We start from the raw sequence: 18,680 nt of genomic DNA, 5'->3' as shown, positions 1-18,680 counted from the left end.
CCCGCATGGGTCAATGAAGGCAGAGGTACAGCGCAGCACCCCAAGACACAGGGATGTTATAATTCTGGACACGAGGGACATTATGCCCGAGAATGCAATGCCCCCCCCGAAACAGCAAAGGAATTAGCACACAAATGCCCCCCCTAGAAACAGTGCCAGACCCATCCACAGTGTTAGCGCTCGAGCAGATAGTTTGGCCACGAATGGCACCGATTGATGGTGTTCGGACTCCCCAACTTGGGTCTGCGATACCCTTTGGGATAAGTCCGGAAGACCGGTAGTTGCAGGCACAGTCCGGGGACACCCCATAGAGTTCCTTTGGGACACAGGAGGGTCCCGAACCACGTTAAACTCCTCCACCATGTACCAGAGAGAGATATGGCCCACTACGGACACCTTTACCTTTAGGTGCTTTACAGGTCACCTCCAGCAGGGACACATCACAGCCCCTGTGGATGTACAGCTTGGCAATATTAAAACAAAACACTCGGTCGTTTTAGTAGATTTACCCCAGGCAGCAGAACACATCCTAGGCATAAATTACATGAGTGCACACAACCTTTCGTTCGACCCAGTTAATAGATGTATATGGAAAATGACTGGAGCAGCACGAGCCCCGCCACGCTCACAGTATGCACACAGGATCAGCTCAGTAGGAGAGTACTGGTTTGATCCACAAAACATTACCACAGACAAAACGGTTAGAGAGGTCTTGAAAAGACATAAGGTTTTGTTTGCCCAGCACAAGCACGACTGCGGCAAAATCCCAGGAGTGGTTAATATTACAGGTCCCGATCCGAAGCCCCAGAAACAGTACGGCTTCCGCCAGCAAGCCGAGGGAGAGATAGCAAGGAGTGATTTGACCCGTAGTGTCGACGAATAATGCCCCGATTTGGCCAGTAAGAAAACCAGATGGATCATGGCGACTGACCATTGACTACAGGGAATTGAACAAAGTGACCCCACTAGCAGCCCCCACCGTTGCCACGAGTCCCGAGACCATGTTGAAACAGGGACTCCAGTCAAAATGTTTCATGGTATTAGACATCAGCAATGGCTTATGGTCCATACCACTGGACAAAGCATGCCAGTATACATTTACATTCATTTTCCAGGGACAGCAGTACACGTGGACGTTCCTTCCACAAGGCTTCCACAACTCCCCCTCCATCTTTCACAAACAATTGGCTTGTCTAAATTTTCCCACCCTGAATGCTTTGTTCAGTATGTGGATGATTTGCTCCTACAGACAGACACCAAAGAAGAGCACATTTCGCTTCTTTCTGAATTATTAGAACTACTCACAACAATTGGATGCAAAATTAACCCCAAGAAAGTTAAAATCCTCCAGGAAAAGGTCACATATTTAGGTACGGTCATCACGCATGGTAAGCATGAAATAGAACATAAACACATAGATTCCATTGTAAAATTGCCGTTGCCCCAAAGCGTTACAGCACTCCGGTCATTTTTAGGACTGGTTGGATATTGTAGAAACCACAGAGACGGTTTAGCCACAAAAGTAGCCCTACTTTCCGAGCTCCTTAAGAAACAGGCCCCATGGAAATAGCTTCCACAGCACACGGATGCCGTGGATGCGTTGAAACGTGCCATGAGCACAACCCCCGCTTTGCAGGCCCCAGATCCACACTCCCCATATGCAATAGAGGTAGCGACCACCGACTGAACCCTATCGACCATATTCCTGCAGGAAAGGTACAATCGTTTAGGACCTGTAGCTTATGCCTCACGAGTTTTAGATCCAGTCGAGCAGGGATTTTCAGTCTGCGAAAGGTACCTGCTAGCAGTTTTCTGGGCGGTACAGTACTTCTCGTACATAACCGGACTCAACCCAGTAACCATTTTGACCGAGCACACCCCGACACAGCTCTTATTGGACGGCAGACTAAAAGACGGCACAGTAAGCCAAATTCGAGCAGCGCGATGGTCCCTACTCCTACAAGGACACGACATTACGGTAAAACGGACAAAAACGCACACGTTTCTGGACGACAATTTGCACTATGCAGGAACCCCACATGAGTGCGAGATCATTGCACCCAAGCACAGCACAGGCCCCTTTGTTCCTAAGTCGGTACCAAAACAGACAGGCATCCGACCACAGATGACCCAGCCCACAGACCAAGCATTGAGAATCTATGTAGATGGCTCCTCCACAGTCCTTGATGGAAAAAGGATAACAGGCTGTGGTATTTATGTAGAGGACACGCAGGGACGCGCTTTAGAAGAGATAGCTTTAAAGTTGCCTGGACACTTCGGTTCGCAGGCAGCCGAGTTGGCAGCCATTGCTTACATTGTCCAGCATCCCGATTCGTTCCTGACCTCAGCAGACATATATTCAGACAATTTCTACATCTGCAACAGCCTAACAGAATTCCTACCCCTGTGGGAATCTAGAGGATTTATTTCTGCTGATGGGAAACCTCTACCCTCAGCTCCATTGCTCAAACATAACCTCCAGACAGCGAAAGGCAGGAAATATGGCATAGTTAAAGTATGAAGTCACCATCGTTCCTCCCCACCCGGTAACATGAAAGCAGACACCCTAGCGAAGGCAGGCTCATGACATGGCCACTTTTGGCAACCCCCCGAGAGTGCCCCAGTACACGCAGTTCAGGTCTCACAGACCAACATTTAAGACTTAACCCAGGCACAGAAGGAAGACGAGACATTGAAGGAAGTTTTGAAAGGAAACTTTCCAGCTCCCTACGAAAAGTTTAAAAATTCGCTAACGATCCATGAGGGAGTCGTTTTAAAAGATGACATTTATGTAGTCCTCACCCAGGACAAGAATGAAATCATTTGTAAATTCCATGACGGACATGGACACCAAGGGATTGAATCCACCCTTGCCCACCTCAGGCCTCTCTGCTGGTGGCCTGATTTGAAAACTGACGTATCCCATCACGTTGAAAATTGCTTGATTTGTGCACAGAACAACCCTGATAGGTATGCGAAAAAAGGAACTACGACACACCCGCCCTGTAAATGGCCCGTGGACAAACCTTCAGTTAGATTATATTGGTCCCCTCCCACCTTGCAGAAATGGATACAAATATGTGTTAGTGGTAATCGACACATTTCACGTACATAAAAAGCAAGAGGGGGTAGCCAGGGATAGGGTTGGCCCACTGAAGGATAGGCAAGGGAATCTATGTGTGGAGATGGGGAGGGGGGTGGGTGGGGGGGGGGAGACAGGGATCCCCCATCGGGGTGGTTGCTTGGAGCATCGGGAGACTTGGCGGCTCAGTGAAAAGATCCCGAGTCTTCGCCTACCTGATAAGTATGAAAGCTGACATATTCTTCCTCTGGGATCTAAGGAACTATGCAAATGTACAAACTTTGACTTTTTCAGTGATGACGGAATTATGTATCATAAAATATGAAAATCAATAAAAACATTTTAAAAAGGACAATTTACCGTGGAACATGAAAGCTTCTACCTCTGTACCATTTTAGCAGTGGTACTTCTTTCTGTTAGTAGTGTGCATTTATAGGGCGCGATCTAACCAAAATAGGGCACGATCTAACCCGTACCAGCCTCCCCGAACAGGCACTGGAATGTGGCTTTTCACAGTAATTTCATTTGAAGCCTACTTGTGACAATAAGCGATTTTCATTTTTTCATTTCAAGACAGTGTTCTGTTCTGGGTCGGACTTTGCCACGTTTCCTGCACTGAGGGCGTCCAACGAGTGGAATTGCTCAGTGTAGGAAGGGTTCAGAACACTATTTTAAAATGGTGCCCCATCTCACGATCCCCCACTGCAACCTCCGGACTCCACCAATGCCCCAAATTGAGCCCCTCGCACCCCACCACATATGGGCAGGGCAGACCCCGGGCCCAATCCGTCTTGCGGGCACAATGCCAGCTTGGCACCTTTACACTGCCAGCCTGGCCCCCTGGTGGCACTGCCAGGTTCACAGATGGGCAGTGCCAAGGTGCCTAGGTGGAACCAGCAGTGCCAACCTGGCCAGAGGCCGATCACCTGGGGGCCTCAGATTGCCTGGGAGACTACCTCCCCCCGCCCAAGTACCGTTCTGCCTGGTCCCCGTTTATCGGGGCCAGTACTGAATGGCGCCTGGCTGGGGTCTCATTGGCGAGGCCAGTCGATGCCAGGTGTCCGTGCGATCAGACACATCACTGTGGGCAGGACCCAGATCACAACGTCTTGCGAGATCTGGTTACGTCTCGAGAGGCACAATGGCTGTCGAGAAGCCCGGGAAGACCTCTTCTGGCATCTACTGGCCATGTCGCGACCCCGTTTGGGCGGGACGCGGCTGGTAGATTGTGCCCATCGGCTCCTTTAGCCCATCATAATGATATAGAAAAGGAAAAGACCATTCAGCCCATTGAACCTTTGCCAGCTCTTTGAAAGTGCTTTCTATAATCTTTTCTTTCTCCACAGCCCTGCACATTATTGCTCAAGAAATATTTATCCAATTTCTTGTGAAAGTTATTAATGGTCTGCAATTTGTAGCGAAGCAATAGCATTACCGTTGACCTTGAAGAAAGCTGCATGCAAAGGTCTAACGATCTTGGTGGCTAGATTTTCCCCATTCCCAATGGTAGTTTGCCTCTGATACTACACCATGGGGATCTCCAGGCGTGCAGCAACAATGATGTCATCAAAGTCTTGGATGTTCGGTAACTTGGGGAAATAAATAGTGATGTCTTGAGGAGCATACATATTACAGAGAAGGAGGTGCTGGAAGTCTTAAAGCGTATCAAGGTAGATAAATCCCCGGGACCTGATGAAATGTATCCCAGGACGTTGTGGGAGGCGAGGGAGAAAATTGCGGGTTCCCCAGCAGAGATATTTGAATCGTCAACAGCCACAGGTGAGGTGCCTGAAGATTTGAGGGTAGCAAATGTTGTGCCTTTGTTTAAGAAGGGCCGCAGGGAAGAGCCTGAGAATTACCGACCTAATGTCTATGGTGGGTAAATTGTTGGAAGGTATTCTGAGAGACAGGATCTACAGGTATTTAGAGAGGCAAGGACTGATTAGGGACCGTCAGTATGGTTTTGTGAGTGGAAAATCACATCTCACGAATTTGATTGAGTTTTGTGAAGGGGCAACCAATAAGGTAGATGAGGGCAGTGCAGTTGGAGTTGTCTACATGGACTTTAGCAAAGCCTTTGACAACATGGTAGGTTGTTGCATAAGGTTAAATCTCACGAGATCCAGGACGAGGTAGCCAATTGGATACAAAATTGCCTTGACGACAGAAGGCAAAGGGTGGTGTAGAGGGTTGTTTTTCAAACTGGAGGCCTGTGACCAGCGGTGCGCCTCAGGAATTGGTGCTGGGTCCATGATATTTGTTATTTATATTAATGATTTGGATGAGTATTTATGAGACATTTATGAGACATGGTTAGTGAGTTTGCAGATGACACCGATTGATAGCATAGTGGTTAGTGAAGAAGGTTATCTAGGATTGCAAGGGGATCTTGATCAATTGGGCCAGTAGGCCGATGAATGGCAGATGGAGTTTAATTTAAATAAATGTGAGGTGATGCATTTTGGTCGATTGAATCGAGACAGAACCTACTCAGTTAATGGCAGGGAGTTGGGGAGAGTTATCGAACAAAGAGATTTAGAGGTACAGGTTCATAGCTCCTTGAAGTCACAGGTGGATAGGGTGGTGAAGAAGGCATTCGGCATGCTTGGTTCAATTGGTCAGAACATTGAAAACAGGAGTTTGGATGTCTTGCTGAAGTTGTACAAGACATTAGTAAGGCCACACTTGGAATACTGTGTTCAGTTCTGGTCACCCTATTATAGAAAGGATATTGTTAAACTAGAAAGAGTGCAGAAAAGATTTACGAGAATGATACTGGGAGACTTGGTGATTTGAGTTATAAGGAGAGGCTGGATAGACTGGGATTTTTTCTCTGGAGCGTCGGAGACTAAGTGGTGATCTTATAGAGGTCTATAAAATAATGAGGGGCATATATAAGGTCGATAGTCAACATCTTTTCGCAAAGGTAGAGGAGTCTAAAACTAGAGGACATAAGTTTAAGGTTAGAAGGGAGAGATACAAAAGGGCCCAGAGGGGCAAATGTTTCACACAGAGGGTAGTGAGTGTCTGGAACGAGCTGCCAGAGGCAGTAGTAGAGGTGGGTACTATTTTGTCTTTTAAAAAGCATTTAGGCAGTAATATGAGAAAGCTGGGTATAGAGGGTCATGGGCCAAATGCGGGCAATTGGGTCTAGCTTAGTGATAAAAACTGGGTTGCATGGACAAGTTGGGCCGAAGGGCCTGTTTTAATGCTGTAACCTTTATGACTCTAAATAGGGAAAGCAGCCAATCACTTTGAATTCGCACAGACAGCAAACCAGGAAGTTAAAAACATAGAACCCTGCCCTTTTAATCTATATTTTCAGAGAATAAAATAATAAATAATTAATTTTGATTGGATTAAGATATAAGCTCAAATATAATTTTAAAATACTTTAAAATATAGTTTTTATTTCAAAATTATCCTATCTTATAAAGGAGAGATTTGCATTCCAGGGTGAATGTGGGTGTTTAGCAGTAATTGTGATGCTACAACACTATTATAAACCCAGTAACACCTCATTCAACAAGTTGTAACTTTTTCAGGGTTTTTCCGGTGAGACTAATAATGGAAAAATGTCAGTTTTTGTCATCTCCTAATTGTTCAGGGATTGAGATAAGGAGGGACTTCAACAGCACACTCGCTGGTCGAGGGTAGAATCAGTGATGGAAATTTCTGTATCTCTGCATTATTCTGTGCATGTGCAAACTCCCGAAGTTGCTGCCAGTGTCAGTGGAGTAATGACAGTGAAAGTTAACAGTTTAACCTTCATTACCACTGGACTGTTCATGTCACTGAATCTGCATCACCAACATTTCAGGGAGTGCATTCAAGTTGAAAGCAAACTATCTTACCCAATCAAGAAAAAATAATAATAGAAAATCAGAATTGGAAATAATTTATGAAGATATCCTTTTTTAAAAAAAAAAGGAATCTTTAAATTTGGAACTAATTTTGCGGCATCATGTTGAGGTTTGAAAGGTCTGACCTAGACAAGCTGTCTTTCAATTCACTTTAAGCCAACAGTGATAATAGCAACTGCTTGTATTCAGGAGCCACAGAAACATAATGCCACCATTCCAAACATGGCTGACTGTGATGGAGCATTGGAATGTGCAGTACCTTCGCTACATCTTCCTGGAAGGCCATGAAGTTGAGATAGGAAATGTTGACCAAGTCTGGGCCATAAACCACGGTAACCATCCTGTTCTCCAAGCGATTTCCCTGACTTCCAACATCCAACAGTTCTCGGAGCTTGCCATCCTGGTCAAAAACAAAAACAGAGAGAAAGTTGGTGGTTGTGCAAAATGTCTGTTCTGCTCCAGTTTAACAAAATGATTATTCAATAAAGCAGATGTGATTAGAATCATTATATTTTTTCAAAGAGATTTAACTCATCTTAATGTGTAATGGATATTTATTAAGATTCGTGGACGTTGGGGCGGCATGTGGCGCTGTAGTTAGCACTGGGACTGCGGCACTGAGGACTCGGGTTCGAATCCCGGCCCTGGGTCACTGTCCGTGTGGAGTTTGCACATTTTTCCTATGTCTGCGTGGGTTTCACCCCCACAAACCAAATATGTGCTGGTTAGGTGGAGTGGCCATGCTAATTGGCTCTTAGGGGCAGCACGGTAGCATTGTGGATAGCACAATTGCTTCACAGGTCCAGGGTCCCAGGTTCGATTCCGGCTTGGGTCACTGTCTGTGCAGAGTCTGCACGTCCTCCCCGTGTGTGCGTGGGTTTCCTCCGGGTGCTCCGGTTTCCTCCCACAGTCCAAAGATGTGCAGGTTAGGTGGATTGGCCGTGATAAATTGCCCTTAGTGTCCAAAATTGCCCTTAGTGTTGGGTGGGGTTACTGGGTTATGGGGATAGGGTGGAGGTTTTGACCTTGGGTAGAATGCTCTTTCCAAGAGCCGGTGCAGACTCGATGGGCCAAATGGCCTCCTTCTGCACTGTAAATTCTATGAAATTAATTGGAAAAGAAAAATAATTGGCTACTCTAAAGTTATTTAAAAAAAGATTCACGGGCGTTTTATCCTTAAAATAATTTTTTTTTCTCCCCCTATCAAGTTTAGAGGTGCGAATCCTGGGGGCTGGAGCATATTCTGATTCTGGGCTGAGCATCACGTCCTCCTTGTATCAAACACAGAATAAAGCTATTTCTATTCTTCATGGCACCTGCTGCATGTAAGAATTGTTTAACTGCACAGTGCTCACCTATAAGGCTATAAGGCTTTCTTCAGTGAGTTGCCAACTTTGTATCAAATTATGTCAGGACTGTGTACAGCTTTATATCGGAGCCTAAAATGTTAGGCTATGGGACCGAGATTTCTCAAACCTCAAATCCTTTTACAAAGGATTCTTAGTCAGCAGAGTGAGGATAGCTATCGTCTACCATTACCAATCAGACTTAAAATCCGGTCGCCGTAGTGACAGAAGAGGATGCTCGTATGTGATACTTATTACCCGAGGGCTTTTTGTTTCTTGATTCTATCGTGAGACAAGAATGCTCTCTTTTTACAATGTCTCCTGTCCATTGTTGGACTTTTCATTCCAGATTTTTATTGAATACAAATTTCACCATTGGCTGTGGGGGGGATTCAAACCCAGATCCCTGGGGCGTTACACTCGATCTCTGGATTGCCAGTCCAGTGACTACGCCATCACCTCCACCCAACCACATTTGTTGCCCATTCTGAATTGCACTTGAACTGAGTGGCTTGCTGAACTGACCATAGCAGAGCCATAGGCAAACACATAACTGTGGATCTGGAGTCTGACCAGGTAGATCTGGAGTCAGACCAGGTGATGATGGTCGGACCAGGTGATGATGGTCGATTTCCTTCCACTAGTGAACCAGGTAGACTTTTACAAACATTTGATGATAGTTGGCATGCTCATCATTTCTGGGACTAGATTATATTGCAACTGAATTAGTTGAATTTAAGTTCCACCAGCTGCTATGGTGGGATTTGAATGTTAAAGTTGCTATATGAATGCAAATTGTTGTTGCTGATGCTTAAATGCTGCTTTAGGACCTCAAAATTAAACCATGGCACAAAGTACAAAACCAGGATTTATGATCCAATGTTTCACGTTGCTGCTTTTATGTAATTGGAGTGCTTAGGCGTGGTTACAAAAATTGTCAATTGTTAATTGTACACACCCAGTGCTGAATAAAACAAAAATCATCTGTGTAATTACTGAGATAAAAAGAATGGTTTGTTGCGCGTAAGTCAATTAAGATCAAGGTTTCACCAATTTGAATGCTGATCTCATCAAACAACACCAATCAAACCACTCTTGCTCCAAACTCTAAGTCAAAAGCTTTGTACATGAATCTGAGAGAGTTCTCGCCTTGAATACAACCTCACAAATCCATTTCAAGGACAAAAGCCAAGAAAATTACTGTAATTTAAGTAATGGCTCTGAAATGTATCACAATAGGCAATGGTGTCTTACCATGTGTAAAATTTTATACTGAGGACGAGTGTGGGGGAGACAGGTAATAAGATGAACGGGACTGCAGTCTGTCACTTCACCCTTTACCTAATATATTCCTGATGAAAAAGTGTTGCAAATTAGTAGTTTACTTTAATACAATGCACTTTCCAATATTTACTGAGGCCGCGATTCAGCAACTGCGTTGCGCCTGGTGCTGATCCGGTGCAATGCGTGAATCGCGTGACAGCCCTAAGTCAGGCTCTGCACCCGACACCGGGCCGATCACGAGTCACCGAACCCCCTCTGCCGACCACGATCGGCCCTTCCAAATCTGCATATTTAAATTATCCATTTGGCTCATTTCAAAATCTGGGGCGAGATTCTCCGACCCCCCCGCCGGGTCGGAGAATCGGCGGGGGCTGGCGTGAATCCCGCCCCCGCCGGTTGCCGCATTCTCCGGCACCGGAGATTCGGCGGGGGCGGGAATCGCGCCGCGCCAGTTGGTGGACCCCCCCCCCGCGATTCTCCAGCCCGTATGGGCCAAAGTCCCGCTGCTAGAATGCCTGTCCCGCTGGTGGGTTTGAACCACCTACCTTACCGGCGGGACAAGGCGGCGCGGGTGGGCTCCGGGGTCCTGGGGGGGGCGCAGGGCGATCTGGCCCTGGGGGGTGCCCCACGATGACCTGGCCCACGATCAGGGCCCACCGATCCGCGGGCAGGCCTGTGCCGTGGGGGCACTCTTTTCCTTTCGCCATGGCGGAGGCGGAAGAGACTCCCTCCACAGCGCATGCGCGGGGATGCCGTGAGCGGCCGCCAACGCTCCCGCGCAGGCGCCGCCCGGCAATGTCATTTCTGCGCCAGCTGGTGGGGCACCAAAGGCCTTTTACCGCCAGCTGGCGGGGCAGAAATCAGTCCGGCGCGGGCCTAGCCCCTGAAGGTGAGGGCTCGGCCCCTCAAGATGCGGAGGATTCCGCACCTTTGGGGCGGCGCAATGCCGGACTGATTTGCGCCATTTTTGGCGACGGTCGGCGGACATTGCGTCGATACCGGAGAATTTCGCCCCTGGACACTGCTTTCACCCGGCACCCAGGAGTCAACGATCAGACCTGCAAGACCTCAAAAGGGCACCGTTTAGCACTGGTCTCCACAAACGTGGACCAGGCCTGATGGCGTGGGGGGGGGGTCTCAAATGCCGTTGGAGACTCCGAGGTGATTGGGGCCAGGCAGGGTAGCATCCTAATACTTCTGCTCACACCTGGACACCTTGGCACTGCCAGCATGTCACCCTGGCAGTACAAACCTGGCACTGCCAAGATGCCCAAGTGGTGATGCCAGGCAAACAGTGCGAAGGTGCCCAGGTGCCAGGTTGGCACTGCCAGGGGTCAGCCCTGGGGGGGGGGGGCCTTGCCCATTTCAGGAGGGTGAGGGGGGTGATGGGGCCATGAGAAGGTTGGGGGGGGTGGCGAAGGGGGGTTTCTGAAAGCTGGGGGAGGGGGCTGAAAGGGTAGATCCAGAGATCAGTGCAGTCTTTCAAAATGGCACCCTGATCTGTGAGGAGCTGCTCTCAGCCTGCCAGCAGGTAATCAACTAAAATCTGGCCTCAAAGGGGAAAGACAGCCCGAGGCCCAAAGAAACGGCAAAAAAAGTGTCGGTGACTAGCGGGGTGAATCTCTGCGCTGCAGCCAATGAGAAACACCCTGACAAACAGGCCTGAGACAGAACGTTAAATTTTTTCTACTAATTCGGGCCATTATTTTTTTTGTTCTAGAATGCCCCAATAGTGGCATTCAACCTGGTTTGTACATTAAAGCACAGCCCTGTCAAACTCTCTGCACTGAACCTACAGAGAAAGCAAGGTCTCATCGTGTCTCAAAGAAAATGGAAATAATTCAATAAACTACAACTGTACCTTTACAATGCTCCTTTCAAACTAACCCACACACCAGTAGGGGTTTAAGAAGGAAGCTCACCACCATCTTCCCAAGGGCAATTAGGGATGGGTAATAAATGCTGACCTAGCCCAGCAACACCCACATCTCATGAATAAATATATAATAAAAGTATTGCTGGACAATTTTCCCTTTGTAGAGGGCATCACAATCCGAGTTTTGACTAAACGGGCATCAAGCTGAAATGTTTAATTCTGTTTCTCTCTCCACTGCTGCTGGTCAACCTGCTGAACATTTTCCAGCATTGTCTGTTTCAATGTCAGAATTACAGCATCCACAGTGTTTTGTTGGGATTCCTTTATCATTGCTCTTCTTGTTGCTGTACAAACTGACTGCTTGGAAAGCAACACATTGGGTGCATTTGCATCAGATGTGCATGATTCCATCAAAATACATGGTAGCATGGTGGTTAGCATAATTGCTTCACAGCTCCCTGGTCCCAGATTCGATTCCCGGCTTGGGTAACTGTCTGCGCGGAGTCTGCACGTTCTCCCCGCGTGTGCGTGGGTTTCCTCCCACAGTCCAAAGATGTGCAGGTTAGGTGGATCGGCCATGCTAAATTGCCCTTAGTGTCCAAAATTGCCCTTAGTGCTGGGTGGGGTTACTGGGTTATGGGGATGGGGATAGGGTGGAGGTGTTGACCTTGGGTAGGGTGCTCTTTCAAAGAGCCGGTGCAGACTCGATGGGCCGAATGGCCTCCTTCTGCACTGTAAATTCTTTGAAAACAAACTAATAAGATAGCGGAGATGAGCGGTGTCTGTTTTCAGCTCTTTCCCCTCAGAAGGTACTGCCAGGAAATGAGAATTTGGGGCTGGAATTTGCAGTGGGGTTTTGTTCTCCTGGTGGTCTACTGCAACCTGCGTGGAAAAGTTTCCCTGGGGTTTCCATAGGTCCGCTACAGAAAATTAGTGTGGCCAACAGTGAAAATCCTCGTGAAATCCAACGCCCAACCTTAATGGAGCATTGTTCAAAGACAGGAAGAAAGAATAGCAAGACTTGCATTCATATAGTGCTGTTCACAACCTCAGGGCCATGGATTCCAGGCCACTGCCTCACCACCAGGTGTACTCAGGTGGGTCAATAAAGGGGTTGTGATGGGGCGCGGGGGGGGGGGGGGGGGGGGGGGTGGATTAGCACCAGGAAACGTAAGGGGGGGAATTCGCACCAGGTAAAGGAAGGCGATCAGGAATCTCATCTTGTTCTGCCACCTTGAAATGAAAGGATGATTGTTTATTATAGCTTAAACCAATATATACTTTTGAATAATGTAACTTGTACAATTTATCGAGGTTGTGTTCTCCTCTGATATAAGACAAACGTCCGAATGAAGTCGAATTGCTTGGGCTACTTTAGGGCTCAGCACAAATTACAGATTTCACTGCAAGGAAAAATTGACTGTCTCAACTGATGAGTTACCAACAGGCATATGAATTCTGAATAATAACATCGCTCCGTCAAGGGCAATCTGAGGGAAGAGCAGTCTTGGTTTAAATGAAAACGCTGCACACATTTTCGATTACTGCAAACCTTATCATCAATTCTGCTTCAGTCTTCGTGCAAAGGAACAACTGCTGCACCTTCAGTATGAAGCACTGTTCTCCTCAAACACCTTCATGTGCGAACTGGACCCCCCCCCCCCCCCCCAACCCCCACCATCTACACACCACACCGCATGGCGTGCTGTCCTCTGTCAGTCGTAGCTGAATTTCTCACCGAGATCAACAGATTACGAATCAAACTGGAACAAATTCCTCTTTTACAACTCTTAATTGAAGGTTAAATTGCAATCTTTTTTGGACCCAACAAAAATTATATATGCGTCACTGCTCTGTGTGCGCCACGTTTTCATATTCCTGTTGTGTACCAATGATTTGCACCGGGGTCTAATTCCTCTAATTTAACTGTCATTTTCATTTCACCTTATCCGCCAAGAGCGTTGTTTTGTTGCTTCTTTCCTTTTCCATTATGCTAACAAGTCAAAAGCAACTACAGCTGATCAACCAATAAAACCTCCGAGCCAACACCAGAAGACATCTTACAAATTGAACAGGTGGAATTAAAAGATGCAAATAAAAGGCTAAAGCTTCACCCTTCCACCCCCCCCCCCCCCCCCCCCCCCCGCCACCTTCCCCCTCACGCAGGCTGCTGACACATGAAGGATTGTTCACCTTTCACCTTCTTTTGCTTTGCTTTGTAAAGGACTCTGCTGTGCCAATAAATCAGCACAAGTCAGAGCATTCCCTTCATTTCAGGCAGGAGGCACAGCAGAATTTAAGGGTCGTCGCAATTCTTGTCAACTCTCATCTCATTTTAAAACAAGACTCTGCCTTGAAACCTCCCTGTTAATTATATGTATCGCAAATTTTGTTATGTTGGCTAAATCTGTGTGAATCAGTCAACGGTACAAATCGTTCAAGATGCGCAGTAGTGCCTCGGAGCTGCCTCAGCTGAGTGAACACAAATCTGTTGATGTTTCAAATACCGACCATTCCTCGGAACTTCTGTGACTATCAAGCTGATCGGTAAAAGGTCACTTGTGCCGATGTAGAGTCACAACCTGCATTGATATAGTGCTTTTAATTGCACTCTATTAAAATCTCAGTGGCGCCCCATTTTTTGCAAAAATAACAGAATGCTCGATGTAATCAATTATTGCCATTAAGCAATGACTGGTCTGGCAAATTGAGTTGCCTTGCTGAGGCAGCTAATTTCCGAGTTACAAAAAGAATCTTAATAGGCCTATGTACTGCACAGGCTAAGCAGTTACTTACACCTTGTTGTATGCAATTGTATTTAGCAGGAGCAAGTTAAACCTGGGCTGGGATGATCCAAACGTGCCGGGTTTTTAATGTTCACATTTAGCCCTTAGAGTAGGCAAAGTGTGATCTATTTTGAAATGCGGCCTAAAGACGTCCTCTTCTCCATGAATTAAGTAGCCAGTAAGATAAAGAAGTTGGATGGGTTCCACAGCAGATTGGGTACCTGTCGAAGGTGGTGACATAATGGTATTGTCACTGGACCACTAATCCAGAGACCCAGGATAATGCTCCGGGGACCCCAGTTCCATTCCCACCACAGCAGATGGTGAAATTTGAATTCAATAAAAAACCATTGAGATTTGCCAATCTTACCTGGTCTGGCCTACATGAGATTCCAGACCTACAGCTATGTGGTTGACTCGTGAAATGACCTATCAAGCCACTCCGTTCAAGGGCAATTAAGGATGGGTATTTCCTGAATGAGTTAAACAAAATTAAGATCAAATCCAGCTCAGAGTAAGTGGATGAAAACCTCCTCCTTCATGAAGGATACAAAGGAATGAGCTTAAACAGTCGCTGTGTTTAATTGTTTGATCTTTGACTGCTCCTTGTGCTGCATGGTGGGTGTGGTTAAAGAAAGAGAAACTAAAAGTAAGTTAGAAACTTGTGGTTTTAGACATTAAAAAAAAACTTTTGGAGTAAAGTCCTGTTCACACATAAAACCTTGTATGCCATAGAACCATTCAGCCCATCGTGTCTACGCTGGCCACAAAATATAAAAAATAAACTGGTTGCTCATTTTAGTCCCACCTTCCAACACCTAGTCCATAGTCTTGCAGGTTACAGAACTTCAGATACAAATCCAGGAACCTTTTAAATGAGTTGACTGTTTCATCCTCAACCATCAATTGACAGTGAATTCCACCATTCACTGGGTGACAAAATGTTTTGCTCATGTCTCCTCTTATCTTTCTACCTTAAATCTATGTCGCCTGGTGATTGCTAAGAGAAACCATTTTTTTCTTGTCTACCCTATTTAGGCCCCAAAGAATATTTTATAACTCAATTAGGTCACCCCTTAGCCTCCTCTGTTATAAGCGAAAGAACTATAAACTAGTACTTGCCTCATAGCTACAATTTTCTAGCCCTGCCAACATTCTTGTAAATCTCCTCTGCACTTTCTCCAGAACAATTATGTCTTTCCTGTGAAGTGGTGACCAGAACTGCACACAAAATTGCAGCTGTGGCCTAACCAGTATGTTATACAGTTTCAGCATTACATCCCTGCATCTGCATTCAATACCTCGCCCCAAAAAAGGAAAGCATTCCAAATGCGTTTTGACCACCTTGTCCACCTGTCCTGCCACCTTCATGGATCTGTGGATATGCAATCCAAGGTCTCACTTCCTGAACCCCTCCCAATAGCTTCCCATTTATTGAGTGTTCCCATGCTTTGTTTTCCCTCCCCAAATGCATTACTTCACACTTTTCCAGATTGAATTCCATTTGCCACTTCCTTCCCCACTCAACCAAACCATTGATATCAATCTGGGGTTGACAGCTCTCCTTTTCACTATAAACTACATGGTCAATTTTTGTGTCATTTCCAAATTCCCCAATCATGCCTCCCACATTTAAGTGCAAATAATTAATATCTACAACAAACAGCAAGGGTTCCAACATTGAGCCCTGTGGAACACAACTGGAAATAGATTTCCATTTGCAAAACCATCCATCGACTATTACCCTTTGCTTCCTGTCACTGAGCAAACTTTGGATCTGACCTGCCACCTTTCCCTGTATCCCATGAGACCTCACTTTTCTGACCAGTCTGCTTGTCAAATGCTTTACTGAAATCTATGGAGCCAACATCTGCTGCATTACCCTCATCTATCCTCCTTGTTACTTCCTCGAAAAATTCTATTAAATTAGTAAGGCACAATCTTCTCCTATCAAAACCATGGTGCCAAGCCTTGATCAATCCGGACCTTTCTGTTTGGCAGTTAATCCTGTCCGTCAGAGTTGTTTCTAATAATTTGCCCACCACCGAAATTTTGCCGATAATTTTCTGGCCTAACCCTTGCAACCTTTTAAAATAATGGTACAATGTTTTTTTTTAAATAAATATTTATTCTCCTCCTTTTTCACATTTTCTCCCGCATTTACACCCATCAACAATAAACAATAATCAGCAAGATATGTCAATCCCCATAACAATAACAACGATCCCATCCGCCCACCAACCCCCAAACATCAGCCCGCATGTTTACATAAACAAATGACAAAACGGAATCAGGGATTACCCAAAGTCACCCTTAATCTACACAGCCCCCCTCCCCCACCCCCCCACCCTCAACTAATGTTCGATGTTATCCAGTTCTTGAAAGTGCATAATAAATAGTGCCCATGACTTGTAGAACCCCTCCGAGCTTCCCCTCAGTTAATAATGGGACAATGTTAACAGACCTTAATCCCGTAGGAACTCGCCTGCATCTAGAGGGATTGGAAAATGATCCTCAGTGAATTATTATTTCCACCAGGCTTCCTTTACAGCCTGGGATACAATCCACCTAGCCTTGGTGATTTATCCACCTTCAAGGGTACCAGTCCCTCTAGTGCTTTCTCTCTCATTATGCTTATTATGTTTAATGTTTCACACTCCTCCTCTTTAACTAGAATGTCTGCATCATCCCTCTCCTTAATGAAGACAGAGACAAAGTACTCATTGAGAACCCTGCCCACATCTTCTTCATCAACGCATAAGTTACCAGGTACAACACTGATAGACCCCCATCTTTTCCTGAGTTAGTCTCTTGATCTTAATGTATTGGTAAAACATCTTTGGATTTTCTTTGATTATACCTGCCAATACTTTTTCATATCCTCCCTTCGTTTTCCCAATTCCCATTTTTACTTCACCCCTGCACTTTCTATATTCCTCAAGGCTTTCTACAATATTACAGGGCATATCTACAGGGCAGCACGGTAGCATTGTGGATAGCACAATTGCTTCACAGCTCCAGGGTCCCAGGTTCGATTCCGGCTTGGGTCACTGTCTGTGCGGAGTCTGCACATCCTCTCATTGTGTGCGTGGGTTTCCTCCGGGTGCTCCAGTTTCCTCCCACAGTCCAAAGATGTGCAGGTTAGGTGGATTGGCCATGATAAATTGCCCTTAGTGTCCAAAATTGCCCTTAGTGTTGGGTGGGGTTACTGGGTTGTCGGGATAGGGTGGAGGTGTTGACCTTGGGTAGGGTGCTCTTTCCAAGAGCCGGTGCAGACTCGATGGGCTGAATGGCCTCCTTCTGCACTGTAAATTCTATGATAATCTATGATATTACATTTTTGTGACTGTCATAAGCTTTCTTTTACTGCGTTATTTTACCTTGTATGCTTCTGGATAACCATGGAGGGCTCTAGATTTGATAGTTCCACCCTTTTTCTTTCTGGGGTCATGTCTAAATTGTGCCTGTAGAATCTCACCTTTGAATCCCTCCCACTGATTTGACACAGTGGGTGAAATTCTCTGCCTTGCACTGCCAGTAGCAGAGTTTCTGCTGAGGCGGATAGTCCAGCGTCGGGGAGAAAACAGGATGGGCGCTGGACTCCACTTCCGATGCTCTGGCCCCCCGCTGGCATCGAGAACGAGGTACGTGCCCCCACGCTAGTAGGAGGGTTTTAGTGGGCCTGGCACCATATTAAGTGCTGTCAATTTCCAGCTGACCACTTCAAAATCACACAAGCGTGAAGAGAGGTGATTGGAAAGCACTTAATTTTGTTTGAAGTAGCCCAGGACCTGTCAATCAAAGATTGACATTTCTAAACATTGCAGTTAGAGCACTTCAGAGTTCCCAGCCATGAAGGAAGATGAATGTTTGTTGATGTACCATTTGTCAAATTTCTCTGTTGATTATTCTTTTTGTCTACTATGTACATACTGTATAATTTCACTCGGCCGCAGAAAAATACTTTTCATTGTACTTCGGTACATGTGACAATAAATCAAATCAAAGTCAAAAAATCAAATCAAAATGGAGCAAAGTTGACAGCTGTGTGTGTGTGGAAGCTGTCAATCACAGCTCAGCTCTGGCAGGAGAACAAAAGGTCTCCCAAATGGAGAATTTTGCCCAGTTTTTCCTTACCTCCAAGGTACAAAACACAATAATGGCCTCAACCAGGTTCCTGGTCAGTTTGAGCTCACAGCACAAAGAACTGCACAAATTGGCACAAATTATCCCTAAACTAGTAATTTAGTTAAGAGAGAGTAGATTGAATTTTCTGATCAAGGCTGAGGTCCTGCTGCTGGCCTGACACTGTGAGTGGGAATTGACCCCGCTTCAACCAGCGGTGGGACCGAGGGAGACATGTTCCCGGTGACAGCATTTCAGAGGCCATCACTGAGGATGTCATGCAGTCAGCAGGCTGGCAGCTCAACAGCGCCACTGCTG

General features: G+C 46.1%; 1 protein-coding gene across 6 annotated transcripts in view; it reads right to left on the bottom strand.

Annotated features, from left to right (window-relative positions):
• The window catches only part of plcb1 (phospholipase C beta 1), a 1,179,298-nt gene that overhangs the window by 478,953 nt on the left and 681,665 nt on the right, over positions 1-18,680 (bottom strand). For all 6 annotated transcript variants that reach the window (XM_072506091.1, XM_072506102.1, XM_072506120.1 and 3 more), the window contains one exon: positions 7,205-7,345. In XM_072506091.1, coding sequence (XP_072362192.1) covers positions 7,205-7,345 — 141 coding nt within the window. The remainder of the gene's footprint in view (positions 1-7,204; positions 7,346-18,680) is intronic.

The sequence above is a fragment of the Scyliorhinus torazame genome, chromosome 1 (assembly GCF_047496885.1).
Source record: "Scyliorhinus torazame isolate Kashiwa2021f chromosome 1, sScyTor2.1, whole genome shotgun sequence".
Classification (NCBI taxonomy): domain Eukaryota; kingdom Metazoa; phylum Chordata; class Chondrichthyes; order Carcharhiniformes; family Scyliorhinidae; genus Scyliorhinus; species Scyliorhinus torazame.
This window is presented reverse-complemented; position numbering and strand designations above follow the sequence as displayed.